This window comes from Beta vulgaris, chromosome 5, assembly GCF_026745355.1.
Source record: "Beta vulgaris subsp. vulgaris cultivar EL10 chromosome 5, EL10.2, whole genome shotgun sequence".
Taxonomy (NCBI): domain Eukaryota; kingdom Viridiplantae; phylum Streptophyta; class Magnoliopsida; order Caryophyllales; family Amaranthaceae; genus Beta; species Beta vulgaris.
The window spans coordinates 9,032,829-9,051,803 of record NC_079206.1 but is presented as its reverse complement, the minus strand read 5'-3'; the positions used below and the strand labels follow the sequence as shown (position 1 = coordinate 9,051,803).

At 35.5% G+C, this 18,975-nt stretch overlaps 4 protein-coding genes across 5 annotated transcripts; 3 read left to right on the top strand and 1 right to left on the bottom strand.

Annotated features, from left to right (window-relative positions):
- Positions 1 to 259: 259 nt before the first annotated feature.
- Positions 260 to 1,733, top strand: LOC104892604 (hypothetical protein). The gene has a single exon (XM_010678586.4). The coding sequence runs from the start codon at positions 531 to 533 to the stop codon at positions 1,629 to 1,631; it is 1,101 nt and encodes a 366-aa protein (XP_010676888.1). The 5' UTR covers positions 260 to 530; the 3' UTR covers positions 1,632 to 1,733.
- Positions 1,734 to 2,688: 955 nt separating this feature from the next.
- LOC104892601 (uncharacterized) lies at positions 2,689 to 3,919 on the top strand. Its single transcript, XM_010678583.4, has one exon. It carries the CDS (start codon positions 2,861 to 2,863, stop codon positions 3,815 to 3,817), a length of 957 nt encoding a protein of 318 aa, XP_010676885.1. The 5' UTR covers positions 2,689 to 2,860; the 3' UTR covers positions 3,818 to 3,919.
- Positions 3,920 to 4,133: 214 nt separating this feature from the next.
- Positions 4,134 to 6,506, bottom strand: LOC104892602 (hypothetical protein). 2 transcript variants are annotated; one of them, XM_010678585.4, is made up of 2 exons: positions 6,120 to 6,506; positions 4,134 to 4,926 (listed from the first exon to the last, which is right to left on the bottom strand). In XM_010678585.4, the coding sequence occupies exon 2, from the start codon at positions 4,773 to 4,775 to the stop codon at positions 4,431 to 4,433; it is 345 nt and encodes a 114-aa protein (XP_010676887.1). In that variant the 5' UTR covers positions 4,776 to 4,926; positions 6,120 to 6,506; the 3' UTR covers positions 4,134 to 4,430. The 2 variants fall into 2 exon arrangements, with proteins under 2 accessions (XP_010676887.1, XP_010676886.1); XM_010678584.4 differs by having other exon boundaries at positions 4,134 to 4,781; positions 6,120 to 6,502.
- A 2,509-nt stretch (positions 6,507 to 9,015) lies between these two features.
- Positions 9,016 to 14,870, top strand: LOC104892600 (uncharacterized). Its single transcript, XM_010678582.4, has 8 exons — positions 9,016 to 9,358; positions 9,709 to 9,853; positions 9,947 to 10,115; positions 10,400 to 10,670; positions 13,299 to 13,561; positions 13,692 to 13,907; positions 14,060 to 14,168; positions 14,328 to 14,870. The coding sequence occupies exons 1-8, from the start codon at positions 9,208 to 9,210 to the stop codon at positions 14,387 to 14,389; spliced, it is 1,386 nt and encodes a 461-aa protein (XP_010676884.1). The 5' UTR covers positions 9,016 to 9,207; the 3' UTR covers positions 14,390 to 14,870.
- Positions 14,871 to 18,975: the final 4,105 nt, after the last annotated feature.

Genomic DNA, 18,975 nt, shown 5'->3' with positions numbered 1-18,975 from the left:
GATCCAGGACCCATTGTCATTTCTAGTTTCTAGTCATTATCTATATCGATCGAAGTTCGGGTCGTCACAGCTCACACGCATATATGTGTGCGCGACAATAGGAGAAATACATAAATGAACAACTTAATAAATTTGGTCAATGTTATCGAATTTTTATCTTCAAATCTACCTGAATTCGGATTCATTTTGGGTCAGTAACAAATTGGGCTGATTTCTAATATGTTCGAGTATAACTGGGCTGAATTGATTGCAATGGATCAATTAGAAAACATAATTATATCGAATCGGAATGGATCGGATGCGGGTGCACCCATGAATCGACCTATACGAGTTCCAGTCTTATAGAGCAATCCAGCTTACCAATTATAAAAAAAAAAAAAAAAAAAGCCGATCTGTTTGTGCACTTTCATTTCCCTACTCAATACAGTACACTAGTACACTACTCACTAGTCACTCCAGTCACACAAACATGAACTACTACTGAACCACTCTCGAATTCTACTAGTCTTACTCTTGAAAAACTTACAAAAATGTCAACCCTAATCTCCCTCAATTCATCTCTCCTAATCCTCCACCCCTCCAACCCCAAATCTCAACCTCAATCCCTCACTTTCAATTCCACCACTTTCTCCAATTTCTCCTCAACTCCCTCCTCAATCACCTCCATTAACCAATCCCAAATCACCCCCATTCTCAACCCCTTTACCCGAACACGAACCCGAATTCAACCCTGCGCCGTCTCAACCACCGACGCCACAAAACCCGAAACCCTAAAAACCCGCCTCAAAAATGGGGACACTCTCTACGGTATTTTCCTCTGCTCCTTCTCTCCCACCCTCGCCGAAATCGCCGGACTTTCCGGGTACGATTTCGTCGTCATCGACATGGAGCACGGCTTCGGCACCATTCCCGAGGCTCTCACTTGTCTCCGCGCTCTCGCCGCCACATCAACTCCTGCTATTATCCGATTACCGGAGAGTACCGCAGTTTGGGCCAAAAAGGCCTTGGATTTGGGCCCCCAAGGTATTATGTTTCCCATGATTGAAACCCCAAAGGAAGCCCAAAAGGCTGTTTCCTACTGTCGCTACCCGCCCAATGGAGTCCGTGGGGCGGCCCATACTATTGTTCGGGCTTCCGGGTATGGTATTGACCCGGGGTATTTAAGTCATTGTGAAGAGGATTTGCTCATCATGTGCCAGGTGGAATGCGAGGATGCGATTGAGAAAATCGAGAAGATTGCAGCCGTTGATGGGGTGGATTGTATTCAGATGGGACCGTTGGATTTGAGTGCGAGTATGGGGTATTTGTGGGACCCAGGGAATAAGAAGGTGAGAGAGAAATTAAGGAAAGCAGAGAAAGAAGTTTTGGAGGGTAAAATGGGGAATGAAAAAAGTGGGGCCTACTTGTCTGGATTTGCTATGCCGCATGATAGTCCATTGGAACTGAAGTCACGTGGGTATCACATGGTATCTGGTGCAGTGGATATAGCGTTGTTTAGGAATGCTGTGGTAGAAGATGTTAAGAAGTTTAAGATGAGTTTGGAGAAGAAAGATGATTCTGATGATGATGATCATCATCATAATCAGATGGTTCAGGGTAAAGATGCTGATGATAAGTACTGGAGTGAGTAGTGATGTTAGCAAAATTGGATTTACTTCTCCTATCGTTGTTATCATCTCTCTTTATTTCTTTTTTACTATGTGGAGTAAAAATTGAGTTTATCCATTGTGAAATTATTAGTTTAATAGTAAAGTTTTCGATGAACGTCCTAAAACATTCCCTGTTAATTGCAAAATGCCTGAAATAGTAAAATGCTGCTATGGTATGCAATTATTATTAACGAGGAAGCTGTTCTACTACGTACCTAGATAATAAGCTGCATTTGCCATCAAAAAATAAAAATAACAAAGCCGCATTCTGCCTTCTGTAGTTTAAGGTGTTCAATGGTTACGTTATAAATCACTGTCCTCTTTAAAGGTTCAACGTTTTAACTTTTATACTATTTTACATGTATACCTTTTTAGTATCTAGTAATAAGATTTTAAAATATGTTAATGGTTGAAATTAGTGGTGAAGTCACATTGAAGTAATTTAGGGTTTTTTTGATCTAACTTAAAGACTAAAAAAGTGAAATTATTCAGATTTTTCTAATGAAATTTGACTAATTGTCCAAAACAAAACTTAACATGTGTATATTGAATCGAGTTATATTGATTCTTGGATTTGCCACTGTCACTGGTTGAAATTGTGTGTTACCAAACAACATAGAGGGAGTATTATCTAAAGGTTTGTTCGATATAACTATCAGTTTTTTGTTTTATGAATGTAAAAGTAATATGATATAAGGTATAATAAACTTAAAATTAGTCATATTTATACCAAACATGTAAAGTTTGAAAACTACTTTTTCTAATTTTCATATTTTTGTTTTTGGTTTTCAAAAAAAACTGAAAATTGGAAACAAAAAACAATGACGAACAAGCCCTAAAGTTCAGAATTTTTTACAAAAATACAAATGTAGCTTGAAATGGTATAATGGGCGGTGGGATGAAAGGTAACTTCAAATTTCAATTGCAATGACACCAAATAGGCAAATACCACACTTTGATTTATGATGGATGTTTAAAATTAACCCTGTTCTGTATCTGTTGGCAAGTGTAAAACGAAAACTAAAAGTCTATACTGTTTTGAAGCGAAATAGAGGTTGTATAGTGTTATTGTATCTCACGTTTTGAAAGATAACTGAAATGTGTCATCTTCAAAGCAATTGAAAACAACTCTTTCCTACCTCATCCAGGTAGTGAGGCAACAACTACCAAGTGCCAAAATAAAATTGTCTCCTTGTGAATTGTAATTGCATATGATAAAATATACAGACTACTACCTCAAATTAAACTATGCCAAAATGCATGCCCTAAAATGGACTTCACCTTTAAATTTCTTTTTGAGCGACGCTATAAGGGTTACCACCAGGATTGCATCCAGAAAACAAATTGCAATAAGCATGGCTACTTCAATTTCTCAACCATATCCCTCACTCAAATCACGTCTTCGAAAGGGGGATTGCTTGTATGGTCTCTTCTTTGACAGCTTCTCTCCGACAATCGCTGAGATATCTGGTCATGCTGGCTATGATTTTGTCATTGTTGACATGGAGCATGGCTATGGTGGAATATCCGAGGCTCTCTCTTGCCTCCACGCCCTTGCTGCATCTCAAACTCCGGTAATTCTTCGATTGCCCGAGTGCTCTGCCATGTGGGCTAAGAAGGCCCTGGATTTGGGCCCACAAGGGCTCATGTTTCCCATGATCCATACCCCACAGTTGGCCCAAGAGGCCGCCTCTTACTGCCGCTATCCACAAGCTGGTATTTGTGGTGTGGCCCATTCTATTACTAGGGCTTCTAAGTATGGTCTTGATCCAGGATACTTGGACTGGTGTGAGGAGGAACTGCTCATCATGTGCCAAGTTGAGTCAGAGGAGGCTGTGGAGAAGATCCAGGAGATCACGATGGTGGACGGGCTGGACTGCGTCATGGTTGGACCGACTGATCTGAGTGCTAACATGGGATACATCAGAGACCCAGGTAATGAGAATGCTGTGAAGATGGTGCAGACTGTGGAAAATGCAGTGTTGAGCATGAAGCCCAAAGGTGATAAAAGGGTTTTTCTAGCTGGCTTTGCAATGCCACATGATGAACCTAGTGAGCTAAAGAAGCGTGGGTATCAGATGGTTTGTGGTGCTGTTGATATTGTACTCTACAGGGAGGCCGCTGTTAAGGATGTTCTCAAGTTCAAGACTTCTGTCAAGCAAATGTAACAGCTTAGTGAATAGTGAATATGGTATGCGTGACCCTCAGGCTGTAATTTCTAGAAAATAACAAGTGATATAATAATGAACTACCAGCAATTTTGTGTTCAATAGTGTTATGTGTTGGTCGATACCGAACATGCTTGGTACCTATTACCAAACATAGAGGGGGGTACTTCAGTAATTCCACCTAGGGCTAGGAGCGCTCCGCCAATCCCAACACCTCCCCCTCTATGTTTGGCATTTAACCCTTTTCTGGAGTGTATATGCATTTGTGCTGCTTTTAAGAAATCAGTGAAATTTTGACACAAGTTCATTACTACTATTTACCAAGATCAGTCAACAAGTTTCAAAAATTCATACTTCGACAAAGGAAACACACAAGAGAGTTCAAACTCGACAACTCAGAGCACATAGGCTGATACACCACCTTTTCAATTCTCTCCCACAATATCAAAAAAGATGAAGCATGCTTTGAATCAAATTCCTAGACTTCATTAATGGGGATTGAGATACGTTCTTTTCCAACATAAAAAAAAAGAAGTAAAACAGCAGCTAGAAACATGATGCTAAACTTCTAGTAACTTTAGATCACCCGTAACTAAAGTTTTGATGCCCCAACTTAAAGTAATTTCACACCAACTTCTCTCATAGAATCAACCACAGCTTTGATCTTACCGTGATACTTCTGTTCTCTCTTCAAGAAAATGGAAACAGCAGGAATGTTCTTAATTAGCAAGCGCTCACCAAGAATTTTTCCAATTTTTGCAGCAGCAGCAACATCCCTTGTAATGCCCATGTTTGATCTCAAGGCCTTTTCCTGTGAGCTTGCAGAAGCAGCCACTGTGGCTGTTGGAGAGTGGATGACTTGTGCGTGAACGTATTTGTTTGTGAAGTGCATTTTTAGCACATATGGCTTCAGAAACTCAGTGATCCTTGGAGCTCTGGCCGGTGGCCGGATCACCATCTTATCCTGTGAGGACTTTTGCTCTTAGTTACCAGTATGAAATTCACAGAATAAACTTTCTGGGAAAAGAAGATATGGCTTTCAATGAATAGAAAAGGTATCTGCTAGTCGAATTTGTGCAGCAACAAGATAGAATAATTAGCTTCATATCCTGCAGAACTCTCAACCATCAAACCTCAACTTTTAACAATACTATTTAATACTCATAGTCTAGAAGACTAAACTGAGTTGCAATTTCAGAATCAGGAACATCAGATATATCATGGCACCCATATACCTCGCTGCACTTTGGGGATGGATTGGTTATCAGATCCAAAAACATACTTCGGATTCTACATCCAAATGCAATTTTCACTAATTGCATCAGACCCAAAACAATAACAGATATCACATCTTGATTGTAAAAGAGATTATCAGCAAAACATCAAAGCTTCCCAAATTGAAAAGGGTTTCAGAGATAAACTAGGACAAACCACTATAAATTGGCCATGGAGTCCTGATCTTGCGATGCAAGAAAACCATCAATTTTTATAATTTAGAACCAAAATCAACCCCATTTAAATCATAAAAATAACGGCCTCAACCACTTCTGGCAGCTCTGCAGACTAAATTAGACATATATTCACAAATCCAAGTATCCAACCCAATTCCAAGCACTCTTTTCTTCTTTAATATCCTCAATACATCACCCCCTAATCCAAGCATGCTATAAAAATACCATTGTTTTACTCCTATTCTTCATAAATAGCAAATATCCAAGTCTAGAATAAGCAGATTAGACTTCAATTAACCAATACCTTGAAACCCGTATGAAATATAATTTACGAAATATTCGAATCAGATCAGATTCTTCAGATTCTCAGACCATGTTGTACATTCCTATGCTTCTCTAATATTTGTGTCTCTAGTACTAATCCTTGTATCATTAGTCACATTTCATTTCATAGTCTTAGGCAGCGAGGGAAAGAGGGGCGGCCGCCCAGGCCCAGGGATGACAACACTTGAAAAATTAATCTGATGAAATAATCAACAACAAGTGAACAATATGCCCATCTACAAATTGTATCATAAATTTTGTTATCATTTAGTTCCATGAAACAGACAAACAAACATGAATTAACAAGTTATACCCAGAAATTCGAATCATAACATGAAATAACCAAGTATCTGAGATAAAGAAAAAAATAGGTTGAATTCATGAAACAAACAATAACAACCGCATAAAAACAATGGCATGAGTAATCACATGAAGTAGAGCTAAAAATCGCAATATGACACCAAAATTCGCAACAATAACAAAAATCATCTGAACAAGTAGATTAATCTAAGGAACAAAAGAAGAACCTGGAACGAGATTCTGCAATTCGAGCACGAGGAAGAGGAAGAGGAAGAGGAAGAGGAAGAGAGAAACGAAAAATGTGTGGAGTTTTTGACTGAGAAAGCCCTAGTATTGGACTGTAGAGTAGTTTTTTTTTTTTTTTTTTTTTTTTAGGGGATAGGTGGACGATGGTTGAGTAGTTGATTAATGTATTTTCATTTAGACTATTTATGTATTAATATATGGAAAATCTATGTATAAAGTGGTTAAAATGGAAACAAAATATTGAAATTAAGCATTTATTATCGCAGTTGATGTGAAAATGTGTCTTGAATTCTTAAAACTGTTTCCACTTAAAGAAATGTATTTAAGGCTTATATATAGCCCTAAGTGCTACATATAATATTTACCCTTAATATATTACGGAATATGAGATTGTATATTATTCCCTCCGTCTCAAAATATAGTTCTCATTTTTATTTTGGGAGTCAAATTTTAAAAACTTTGACCAAAAATTCTTACTAATGTATACAAAAAAAACATATTCATGAGGGATCTTGTTAGATTCATCTCAATGTGTAAATTTATAATATCAACTTTTTATATTTTTTACTAACAATAAATAGAAGATATCGTAGGTCAAAGATACGTCTTGGAGACTGTGCAAAATAAAATGGGAACTATATTTTGGGACGGAGGGAGTAGTTGGTTAATGTATTTATATGTCAAATGAGATGTAATAGATTCAAGTCTTAAAACACAAATTCATTATAAGTTTATTTGGCTCGAGTGGGACCGGATGGTTTCCTTTTTTTTTTTAAAGAGAAATTTCATTAATTGAAGGTCAAAAGACATTTACAATAAATATTAAAGAAAAACAAGATACAATTAAACAAGATTAAATGAAATTCGTCTTCAAAGAAATTACAATGAATCAGATCGAACAATATCGCGCAGTCCTCCTATATTTGCTGAATCAAGCAGCTATTGATGAGGAAGAAGTCTATCATTCTGACATAGTTTTGGAAAAACATTTTTTATCATGCATGTTAACCGCTTTCGATATTTTAATACCTTCATAGTGAGTCTCAAATTTCAACCAATGAAAACAATTTCTCAAATCTGAAAATAAAAAAACCTACTCACAACTTACATAAGGGAAAACGAGATCTTCACAACAGAGACTAAAATTCTCATAACAGGGTTTGAAGAAATCTCATAAAGAGATACTAATTTATTCAACAAAACAAGAAAATGAACTAAAAACTGAATATAAAAGGAAAAAGGGGTTACCATTGATGAAATCATCCATGATGGCTCCTAAACTGACGAAGAAGGGGTAGAGGAGGCTAGGGTTTTAGAATGAAAAGAAAGAGGATGGGGCGGCTCCTAATTTCTTATTTAGATATACTCCAACTTAGCACAAGTTACAAAAGGATACATCAGATGATTTCCTAATGTTTTTTTTCTTACCAATTTATGGTATAACGATCCACAAACCACCACTTCTTTTGTAAAAAAAATAAATCAAATGACATGAAAAAATGATATAATTATGGTGTATATCGCCATAAATAAGGATGGTGTCAACTCCGAGATGGACAACAAACAATTACCATTATCTGGGAAGAAAAGAGAGGGAGAGAGATGTGACTAGATCATTAAGAAGTGTATCAATCAATATGTATTAAGGGCCTGTTCTCTTCGGCATAAAACAGCTGAACTGAATTGAAATGAACCGAACCGAACCGAACCGATCTGAACTGAACTGAATTGAACTGAATAGTGATATGTGAGAGTAAAAGTATTGTCAAGAGCTGAACTGATCTGAACTGAATTGAACTGGTCTGAACTGAACTGATCTGAACTGAATTGAACTGAACTGAACTGAAAATAAGCTGGGGAGAACAGGCCCTAAATATATGTAAATAGTGCATAATATCTTTTTTTTGTAACTGTTGGTGAAAAAAACTTCCTAAAACATCTCTTATCTTTCTAAAAAAAATTGCAAAACCACTGTTAGTTTCATAGCTCAATTGAGCAAATGAGCATCTGAAAAACATTCAACTAGACAAAACAATTTCAAGTTCTCAAATGTATGATGGGGATTTTCTTTTGAAAAATAAATACAACGTAAAAATAAATGTCATAATGGAGTGAAATCCGACATGGATAAACTCGGCCTACCTACTTGCCTATTTATTAATATACTTCTAAAATCGCAATCTCTTCACTATGTGAAAGTAAGTTTCATAAAACACGTGTTTAACTAAGCTCCATTAAAGACAAATCAGATGAGTTTCAACATATTTGACGTGAGCTTTAACAAATTACAAAAAGATTTCTCTTATATTCATACTAGATAAGTTCCAAAATAATTTTAAACACGATTTAAATAAATTCTAATAAATTGATACTAATTCGAATAATTCGAGTATATTAAGATCAGAAAAATGCAACAAAATTCAAAAGCAAAACACACCCTATAAAAGAAGCACTTTTCATAAATTAAGATTTTTTTTGAGAGGAAAAGTTGGGAGGGGGAGATTATATTAGGTCAATGTCCGCCAAAGTGCAGATACTTTGGGGAAAAGAATGTAACCACACACGTTCAGAATTACATGAAATCTCCCAACGAGCTAATAAATGGGCAACAGTATTACCCGCTTGTTTAACATGCGAAATAGAAAAACAATTAAACTCCCTAGCCATTCTAGAAACAAGCTTTCATAAATAAATATTATGCTCTCATTGAATTTATTGTCAAAAAGGATCATAAAACATGAAAATGCACTCAACCTAGTCACAATATACATGGCTTCCATCACCTAGTGGCTAGTAGTAGTAGACTAGTAGTAGTTAAGTAGTACCTCTAGATTTACAACAATAGTAATGTATTAAGGACATAAATAAATGTTCGGAGTGGACGTGTAGAGTATACACGACGCCAAATATCTCACTTTCTAATCCTTATAATCGCATTTAAATTTGTTAACAAGCACCCATCTCTGTTCATCTTTCTCCCATTAATTCTCTCTCCTCTCTGCATCATTCATTATCTCTCTCTAAAACTGGCGGCAGAAAAGCTTAAGTAGATCGAGTGAGAAAACAACAATGGAGGTTTTCTACATTCTTGTGTTTGGTGCACTAGCTGCTGTGGTTGCAGCATTAGAGCTAACCAAAACTAGCAAAGATCGCATCAATACTTCATCTGCTTTCAATTCTTTCAAGAACAATTATGTCCTTGTTTACTCTCTCATGATGGGTATCTCTTTCTCTCTCCTCTTTTTAGATCTGCTCCCATTTTTATTGCATCACCATTTTGTTTCTGGAATTCTCATCATAAGTTTCAGATCTTGAATTTGTTGTTCGTTGATTTTGTAATTGTATGAATTTTGGAATGTTTGTATTTATAATGGGTTTAGTAGCTGGTTTATATATAGTTATAATCTGATCCAATTATTGTTTGCTATCATTTTTTTTATGATTTAAATCAGTCAGACATTCGCTGAATTATAACTGTTGTTGTCATTTAGTAGGAGTGATTATATTGAAAATTGTTTGTAGTGATGTTTTAGAGTAATAATTGAAGTGATTTTTAATAAATGGCAACAGCTGGGGATTGGCTACAAGGCCCATATGTGTATTACCTTTACACTACCTATGGTTTTAGCAAGGGAGAAATTGGGCAGCTGTTTATTGCCGGGTTCGGATCCTCCATGTTGTTCGGGACGATTGTCGGATCCCTTGCTGATAAACAGTATATATCTCTTACCCTGTTGATGATGCTGTGTTATACTATTTGTTAAGTCTTGTTAATGCTTTGGCTGATTCAACCGGGGTTTCGTTTCAGGGGTCGTAAGAGGGCATGTGTCACTTACTGTCTTACCTATATCATGAGCTGCATCACCAAGCACTCCCCACAATACAAAATTTTGATGGTGGGGCGTATTTTGGGTGGCATTGCCACGTCTCTTCTGTTTTCGGCCTTTGAGTCATGGCTTGTTGCAGAGCACAATAAGGTGACGAATGAAACTTTCGTCTAATGGACCGTCATTTACACTCAAGCAGCTTGTTATAACTTATAAGTAGTGCAAAGTTATATTTTCTAGGGGGAGATCTTTAGTAACTTTCAAACTATAATATTGTTAATTATTCACATTAAAAGAGGTACTCAGCTGTGATGGCCAGTGGGAGGTGGTTATTCAATTGTGTTTGGCATCTACATTAAAAGATCAATGAACTAGTTCATGTGCCTGTATAACATATATTAATATCTTCTATTGTCCTGGTCTGGTTTATGCAGAAAGGATTTGAACAGCAATGGCTATCTGTGACTTTCTCCAAGGCCATTTTCCTTGGCAATGGTCTAGTTGCCATTGTGGCTGGATTGTTGGGGAATCTGCTTGTTGATACTTTCGGGTTTGGTGCTGTTGCTCCATTTGATGCTGCTTCCTGCTTTCTTGCAATTGGTATGGTAATCATAGTAACTTCGTGGGGTGAAAACTTTGGGGATAATTCGGACAATAAAGATTTGCTTACACAGTTCAGGAATGCTGCCGTCGCTATTGCTTCTGGTAAAGTGCTATCCACTTTTGCCAATCTGAATCTCTGGTTTTCAATATTCGTACTTTAGTATTCTTTAATAGTGTCATTTTCTCTGCACATTTACTGCATCAGTAGTCAGCTTTGGTCATTTTAGTGTGCAAGAGTTTGTGTATGGAGGACATCTTATTGGTATTGTTGCACAACTCGAGTTGCTAATTTTTTCTGTGGCAGTTGTGACTGGCGTATGAACAGATTCGTTATGGGCAGGGGGGGATCCAAGATTCGCGAAAAGAGGTAGCATAATTTCACAATACTACCGTAGTTTTTAGCTAAGCAAATAAACTTTTGAATGAGCTTCATATTTCTTTGTCTTAACAAGCTTTATAGAAAGTTTTCTCATTGAGAGTGTTCACATTTCAAACCTCTCATCATTTGGAACAACATCAATTATATTATCCAATGAATGTTAAAAAAAGAAACATGTTACCACTTGAAAATTCATTTGGCTAAAACTCAGTAAGCCGAAACAATTTTTCTTTGTTATATGATGCAAAACGATTAGGTAGTTATTCACTAGCAACCTTTTCACTAATAAATTCAGTAACATATCATTCCTAAATTTACAATGAACCATTTATTTACTAATAATTCATTCCTAACAATTTATTAATAACTCGTTTCCACAATTCATTAACAATCTCACCTCTAATCAACGGCGAATCTTACCTACTGGTTTGAAGTTTCTGATTTCCCTTTCTCAGTAATCATCCGCAAAGATGCTTTAGGGTGGTCCACTTCGTGGAAACCTCCCTAGTTTCTCTTTTCCTTGATTAAAAAAAACAATTCATTAACAATCTATCATCTAAAAATTCTCATTATTCACTGACAATCCATTCCCACAATTACAACAACAATTCTCTAAGAACTTGCTCACTAACAATCACTCACCAATAAATTCAATAACATATCATTCCCAAATTTACAATAAACCATTCATTAACTAATAATTCATCCCTAACAATCCATTAATAACTCATTTCCATAATATTAACAATCTATCAACTAAAAATTCATTAATCCCAATTTTCAAGATTGTGTATGATTGTTGTAGACTTGTAACCCGAAAACCAAAGCAGACAACAACTAAAATTGGGATTCAATTAAAATTGTAAAATCATGAGAGTTTTTTTGGGAGGATTTGGGTGGAACAATTAAAATTGGGATTCAATTAAAATCCAGAGGTCCAACTAAATAGTCATCGAAAAAGAAAAACAACCTCAGATCCACAATCACACGGACGGCAGTGGCGGAGGAAGGCTTCGGCGTGGTGGCTCACCATGGCTAATCAGCAGCGAAGAATGACTTCACATTATGCAGCGAAGGACGCAAAGTCGAAGAATGGTGCAAATCCTTCACCACTCACCAAGACGAAGATCGAAGTCGAAGAGGCAAAGACGAGGTGCCACAAAGCCTTCACCACTTGCTGGTAAGTGAAGCGAAAAGGAGAGACGAGGTACACGAGAGACTGAGAGAGACAACAAGTAGAGGGTCTGACCGTCTAAGAGAGTGAGAAGGAGAAGGAAGAACGGCGCAAGAGTCAAGACACGTTTAGGTTAGCTTAGGTTTTGTTTTTCGATTTTTTTTTTTTTTAAAAAAACAGGGGTAGCACGTGCTACCCCTTGTTAGTGGCTCCACCACTGGTTATGGACTCATGTGTATGGACTTTATAGTAGCAAAAGACTGCCGAAGCTTCATACATGTACGCCTTTAAGCATCTAGGTGCCCTCAATGAGAAAGTTTGTGGACAGGAGAAAGGAAACTTTTCCATGTAGATTGACCACTTAAATTAAACAATGTCCTTTACCCTTTTGAACATTTTTTATGTGAACATATCCATATACAGTCTGAATGTGTGTCTAGTGTCTACTACTCCTGTCTACATATATATACTTATAAAATAATGTAATGATGCTTGACAGTTATTAAATTACCTCACTAAATGGAACTTCTTTCTTTCACCGGATTGCCAGACTGAATCTTGAGGCTTGACTATTGTACAAGTGAATGAGGGATGTAATTTGCTTGTGATTCTATGTTCTGCATTCTACTAGTGTTCCCAACTACTTATCATATGCAAAACGACTCAGGTATCTTGTTATGCCTTTCGGAAAGGACCCTTTTGCCTGTATAGGCTTGGTTATGTACATAATCTCCGGAATCTCATCATCCTTAGGACTTACATTAGGTTCAATTTACTTCCAATTGACTCCGTCTTATAAAATGTAAATCCAGTCATTAACTGAACAAGATATACCAGGTTTTTTTATAACAAAACAAATTCTTGCACATATGGTTATATTGTCCATATGTTCTTTTCATGTTCACTCATGAAGGAATTATCGTGTATTTTCTTAACTAATTGAAGGACTTGTTGTGATTGGTGTCTAATATTAATGTATATAAAAGGAACAATGGACATTGGAACACTTGTGTTTTCTGTTCTGCTCCTCTTTGCCTTTTCCTCTGCTACCCGAGTTGTCCTCCATTCTCTTATTGCAGGCTCATCCTTTGTCGTTTTTGCTATATTCAAATCCCTGTCTCCCCTAATATTTACCAGCTTGGAAGCTGTCTTAAATTTCTCTATAATGTGGTAACAGATGAGAAAATTGCTCTGCTAGGAGCCATACAGTCCTTGTTTGAAGGTTCCATGTATACGTTTGTGTTTCTATGGACTCCTGCTTTGAGCCCAAATGATGAAGAAATTCCTCATGGTTTCATCTTTGCAACATTCATGTTGGCCTCAATGTTGGGAAGTTCCTTCGCTTCGCGACTGCTGGCCCGTTCCGCAAAAGTTGAGAGCTATATGCAGATTGTCTTTACCATCTCTTCGGCCTCGCTCATGCTCCCAATTGTGACCAGTGTATGTTGGTTTTGATATGTTATGTATCTGGATTTTTTATTTCTTTGTCGTCGGTCTTCTCTGCCGGTCTTTTTTCAATATATTTGCATACATCTAACCTTGCCATATTATATTCTGACATGTCAAAAAGTTCCTGGTGCCGGCATCCAAGGTAAAGGGTGGAGGTATCACATTTGCCGGATGTATTCAGCTCCTTGGTTTCTGTGTATTCGAGGCTTGTGTGGGGATCTTCTGGCCATCAATCATGAAAATGAGGTCACAGTACATTCCTGAAGAGGCACGAAGTACAATCATGAACTTCTTCCGCATACCTCTGAATATCTTCGTATGCATTGTTCTGTACAACGTAAGTTGAGCCTTGGTTTCCTATTTTGACTTTATTGAGAGAGAGGATTGTGTAATTTGTAAAAAGGTGTAGGAAGCTAATATTTGTCGACTCCTTTTGTAGTAGACACTAGCTCACAACTGAAAGTTCTAAAAAATTCCTGTTTTGAACAGGTTGAGGCATTCCCCATAACAGTCATGTTTGGCATGTGTTCCATATTCCTCTTTGTGGCATCCTTATTGCAGAGGCGGCTTTTGGGCATTGCTGAAAGTCAAAGACCTAGTGAGTTTTTACTTGATTGCTTTTTCATTTGCCTTTTATTGTTCGCAAAGGTTGATAGTTGTTCTTGACATACTGGTTCTAAATGTGATATTTAAGTCAGAATTGAAATTTTAGAACTATTTTCAGTTCTTAGTAATTAAGAATGTATTTTTGCTGCAGAGCCGCAAGAATGGACAGCAATGAAGGAGAGGGATCCAGAAGATGAGCCACTAAATGCTTGATTTATGGGTAGTTATGAAGTTTGGGCTTATATACACTAGTGATTCGACGTTCAGAGTATTATTTGTTACAAATAAGATTATCTTATACGGATTATTTCTTCAAAGATGACTATGAGTTGGGAATTACTTGATGGTCGTCATGGCAGCTTACTGGTTGCTGCAGACAACGCAGAAACTTTCCCTTACTGCTGCTAGTGCTGCGTTCTCATCACAGATATAGCCGGCACAGCTGATAACTGGGGCATGGATCTCATCTTTTTTTTGAGTAGCTTTAAATATTTGAGTATGTTGAATTAGGATGAAATTTCAGCTAGTAGTTCTCCTATTCTTCATTAATATTTTTCATATTATTTTCCTAGTAGCTAGATGGAAGCACAAAATGTTGATGAAACCCTTCATAGATCTCATTATCTGACTATGCCTCCATGATTCATACTTTCTTACAGTTGATATATACAAAGCATTTCATTTTGAGTTTTAAGGATGCACATTATGATTATTGAGAGTGAGATTTAGACTGTTACAATTTTATGATCTTTGAAATGAAACAGCGACATGCTTTAGTTGTGGAAATGTTTTGAGCAAGTCATTTAGCTAGTTAATTATGTTTTTTCTGTTGCTGCTGCTCATCTGTATTTTACCATTATTTCTGCTCATCAGCTGTTACACTGGTTTTCTGAGAATTTCTCCCTCCCCAAATATATTCATATGTACAGGTTTGCTCCTTGCTTTCTTGATGTAAAATATAAATGGAGGATGAGTAGGATTGACCGATTGGTGGATTAGACAAGAAATTAGACGGAGAAGCATGGCTTTAACATAACTGATAACTGGAGTCTATTACAGACTTCCCGTTTTAAGTCGGGGCTAATAACAATTTGTTGTGAATGTGGTGTCATGTACGAACGGCAAACCCCGTGACCAACTTTTTTATAAACATTGATCTTGTTTGGTAAATAGAGTTTAGAATTTAGCTGTTAGAGTTTTAACTTTTTGTTCAGCAGATTTGACTGCTAATTTGACAATTTTTTTCTATAAATGTATTTGGTAACAATTAGCTGATTGCTAAAAGCTTATTGTCATATATTCGAGTTAAAAATGACATGTGTGAATGTGTAATAGTATAGTAGAGGCAAAAAAATCATTAAAAATATTTGTACCTTATCCTCTAAAGAAAAAACTCTTATTTTTGAGAGTTTTCATTCCAAAACTCTGTCTAAAATTCTATTGTACCAAACACATCTTTTAGAGTTTTTGACTAGTCAAAACTCTAAAAGTGGTTCAAAACTCTCTTTTTACTCTAAAATTCTAATTGCCAAACACCCCCATTATCTATCTATTCCTATTGCAATATACTACTTGCATTTCTTGTTTATCTACTCACTTCGTATTTTTGGCACTATTCACATATTTACTTCACTTTGACCAGCATTAGTGATGTATACCTAAAATAAACATATGTAATGTAGGATCTTTAATAGTGTCATTTCTTTGCACATTTACTTCACTTTGACTCTTTGAGTAGTAATGTAGGATCTTACAAGATTTGTCTCAATATAAAAGTTTTCAAATATCAACTTTTTATAATTTTTATTTGTTTGTAATTAGAAATATTAATGGTCAAACCTGCATCGATACGGTTGAATCAAACTATGTAGAATAAAAAGTCAAACTCCAGCCTTAATAAATTCAATGCATTCTTGTCAACTTGAAAGTTGAAATGGCACAAATTTGGGCATCCTCTCTCTGATAGTCTAATTATGATTTAATAATGCACATCCCATGTTAGCTTGTTATCTTCGAAGGGGTGGTTGCACAACTGGCCCATGTGCTATTATTTAGCGTAATAAATTGATTGTTTTTCCAAACTTAGGCTTTGCAATTGAAGAAAGTCATTTCTTCTATTCTACTACTCCCTCCGTCTCATAATATAATGTCTACTTCATTTTTGGTGGGTTAAATTTTAAAATCTTTGATCGAATATTCTCATTTGTATATATAAAAAACATATTCATGTGGGATCTTGTTAGATTCGTCTCGATGTGTAGTTTCATAATATTAAATTTTTATATTTTTTTATTAATACGGAATTGTAATATTAAAGGTCAAAGTTACATCTTGAAGACCGTATAAAAAAGAAACAAGCACTATATTATGAGACGGAGGGAGTAGTAAGCAGTATCAACTGATGTCCATGCCTTCTTACTACTTTTAGTAGTTACTAGATCTGGTCTTCCTATGTAAAAGAAATAAAAAGCCCACATTGCGATATATGTCGACCATTCCCCTAATCTCCACTATAGCCCTCCTTTTCCAAGGCCTAATTGCAAATTATGGTGGAGCCTAACCCCTAAGGATTACTTCATCAATTCATTGTCGGACTTATAGTATTCGTATTTAGCTGTTTATATAGCTAATTTTTACAGGAGTAATTATTAGAATTTAATAAGTAATTTCGTTAGCTATTACTGATATGTATATAGGCCCAAGTTTTTATATTTGGTGCTTGTTTAGTTGCAATGAGAATTATTTTCCCATAGGAATTTACAATTTGTGGGAATTTAATTCCCTTATGAAATCCTAGAAATTAGTAATCATAAGGGAAGTTGTTTAGTAATCATAAGGGAAGTTGTTTAGTAATTATAAAGAAAATTGTAATTCATAAGAATTTATGTAGCAATTGTGAGTGACCAGGGGAGGGTAGATAAAATAACCACTTAATGGAAAAGGCAAGTCAAAAAGTCTCTCATCATAATTATTTGTTTGGTCGAAATGTAAAGTCACTAAAAAATCATTATCATATAAATATTTGATTGTTTGATTATATCAATATGTTTGTTTTTAAAAGCCAAAAATTATTGATTAGATAAAGTTTAGATAATCATAAGAATGTGGACCTGAACGACTTAACCACGACATGATGCATCATATAAGAAGCACAACATGAAAAGACATAGGGGGTGTTTGGCAATTAGAGTTTTGGAGCAAAAAGAGAAGTTTGGACTACTTTTAGAGTTTTGACTAGTCAAAAACTCTAAAAGGGGTGTTTGGTAAAAGAGAGTTTTAGAGAGAGTTTTGGAATGAAAACTCTCAAAATGAAAAAGCTCATATTAGGAGCTTTTTCTTTAGAGGATTAGGTAGAACTATGTTTAATGACTTTTTTGCCTCTGATAATAATACTACACATATGTATTAAAATGTCTATAAATATCATTTTACACAAACAAATGACAATAAGCTTTTAGTAATCAGTTAATTTTCACCAAACATATTTATAAAAAAAAGTTGTTAAATTAGCTGTCAAATCTGCTAAACACAAAGTTAAAACTCTAACAGCAAACTCTAAACTCTAACAGCTAAACTCTAAACTCTATTTGCCAAACAGGATCTTTCATGTTGGGTCGTTGCTTGTGATGTGATTTTAGATTGGAAAACACAACAAAACATGAGACAAGAATTTCAGCACGAAAAGACACAACAAAATCACGTGCTTAAAAGTTTAGGCTTGACAACATGACAAAAAAGTCTGTGAAACATACCGCACCTAGGCCCTGATTTTGTGACTAGCCGACACAGCACGACACGGTATAGGTACGACCCATCAACCGTGCCTTACTCCTAAATCAGACACACACATCAGGTTCGCAGTGAGCACAACCACACAACCCACACACATTTTTTGTAAAACCAGCATCGATACAAAGCAAGGAAGCATTATTAAAATATTAAGGCTATGTTCATTTCACCTTATTTTTACTTATTTCAGATCAGATCAGATCATATCAGAAAAAATAAGTTCAGATCATATCAGATAAGTTCAAATTATGCTTATATTTCTTCTAATTAACAATTTTGATATGCAATGTTCTTTTTGATGTACATTTAATGAACTTGACAATAGTATATGATGTATATTTTTTTTAAATAATCTCGGCATAATAGTGTAAAGTATGACAACGATATAAGAAGAATATTTAACAATGGTGTTGGCATCACATTCAAAAATTTTCCTACAAGGGATTTAAACTTATCTTTAAAAACAAAGTTTATAGAGACATGACAACGATATAAGAAGAATATTTAACAATTTTGTTCAAGATCATATGATTATATATATTTATAGGTTTAAATATAATAAAAAAGAATAATTTATTGATATAACAAAAAACATGATCTTAGTTAAATCCAAATATGTCATCAATATATAAATAACATGTATCTTTTATTTTTTCGTATCTATTTTTTCCCATCATTATATGTTATTATAATTACTACCTAAATTTTTATTATAAACGAACATTAGATATGAGCAATATGTTCTCTTTACCATGAACAATATGTTTTTTTTTTATACCTAAAATATGTGTTCTTTTATTTTTAGTTTTTGTATGTTCATATACTAACGTGTTCTTTTCAAAAAAAAAAACTAATAATAATAATTATTATAATTATCTATACTAATATATTAAAAGGCGTGCTTAAACCAGGAACGGTGCCACGTGGCGCTCTCCCTAAACTAATCCATGTACAATAAAAAAAATTAGAAATTGTATAGTATAGGTTTTGATCCCGTGACCTCAAGTTCA

Excerpts from the sequence above, each read along its gene's own strand:
- LOC104892604 (XM_010678586.4), top strand. The coding sequence starts at position 531 with ATGTCAACCCTAATCTCCCTCAATTCATCTCTCCTAATCCTCCACCCC.
- LOC104892601 (XM_010678583.4), top strand. The coding sequence starts at position 2,861 with ATGATAAAATATACAGACTACTACCTCAAATTAAACTATGCCAAAATG.
- LOC104892602 (XM_010678585.4), bottom strand. The coding sequence starts at position 4,775 with ATGGTGATCCGGCCACCGGCCAGAGCTCCAAGGATCACTGAGTTTCTG.
- LOC104892600 (XM_010678582.4), top strand. The coding sequence starts at position 9,208 with ATGGAGGTTTTCTACATTCTTGTGTTTGGTGCACTAGCTGCTGTGGTT. Across the intron at positions 9,854-9,946 it reads GGATCCCTTGCTGATAAACA|GGGTCGTAAGAGGGCATGTG; the intron begins GTATATATCTCT and ends GTTTCGTTTCAG. Across the intron at positions 10,116-10,399 it reads TTGTTGCAGAGCACAATAAG|AAAGGATTTGAACAGCAATG; the intron begins GTGACGAATGAA and ends TGGTTTATGCAG.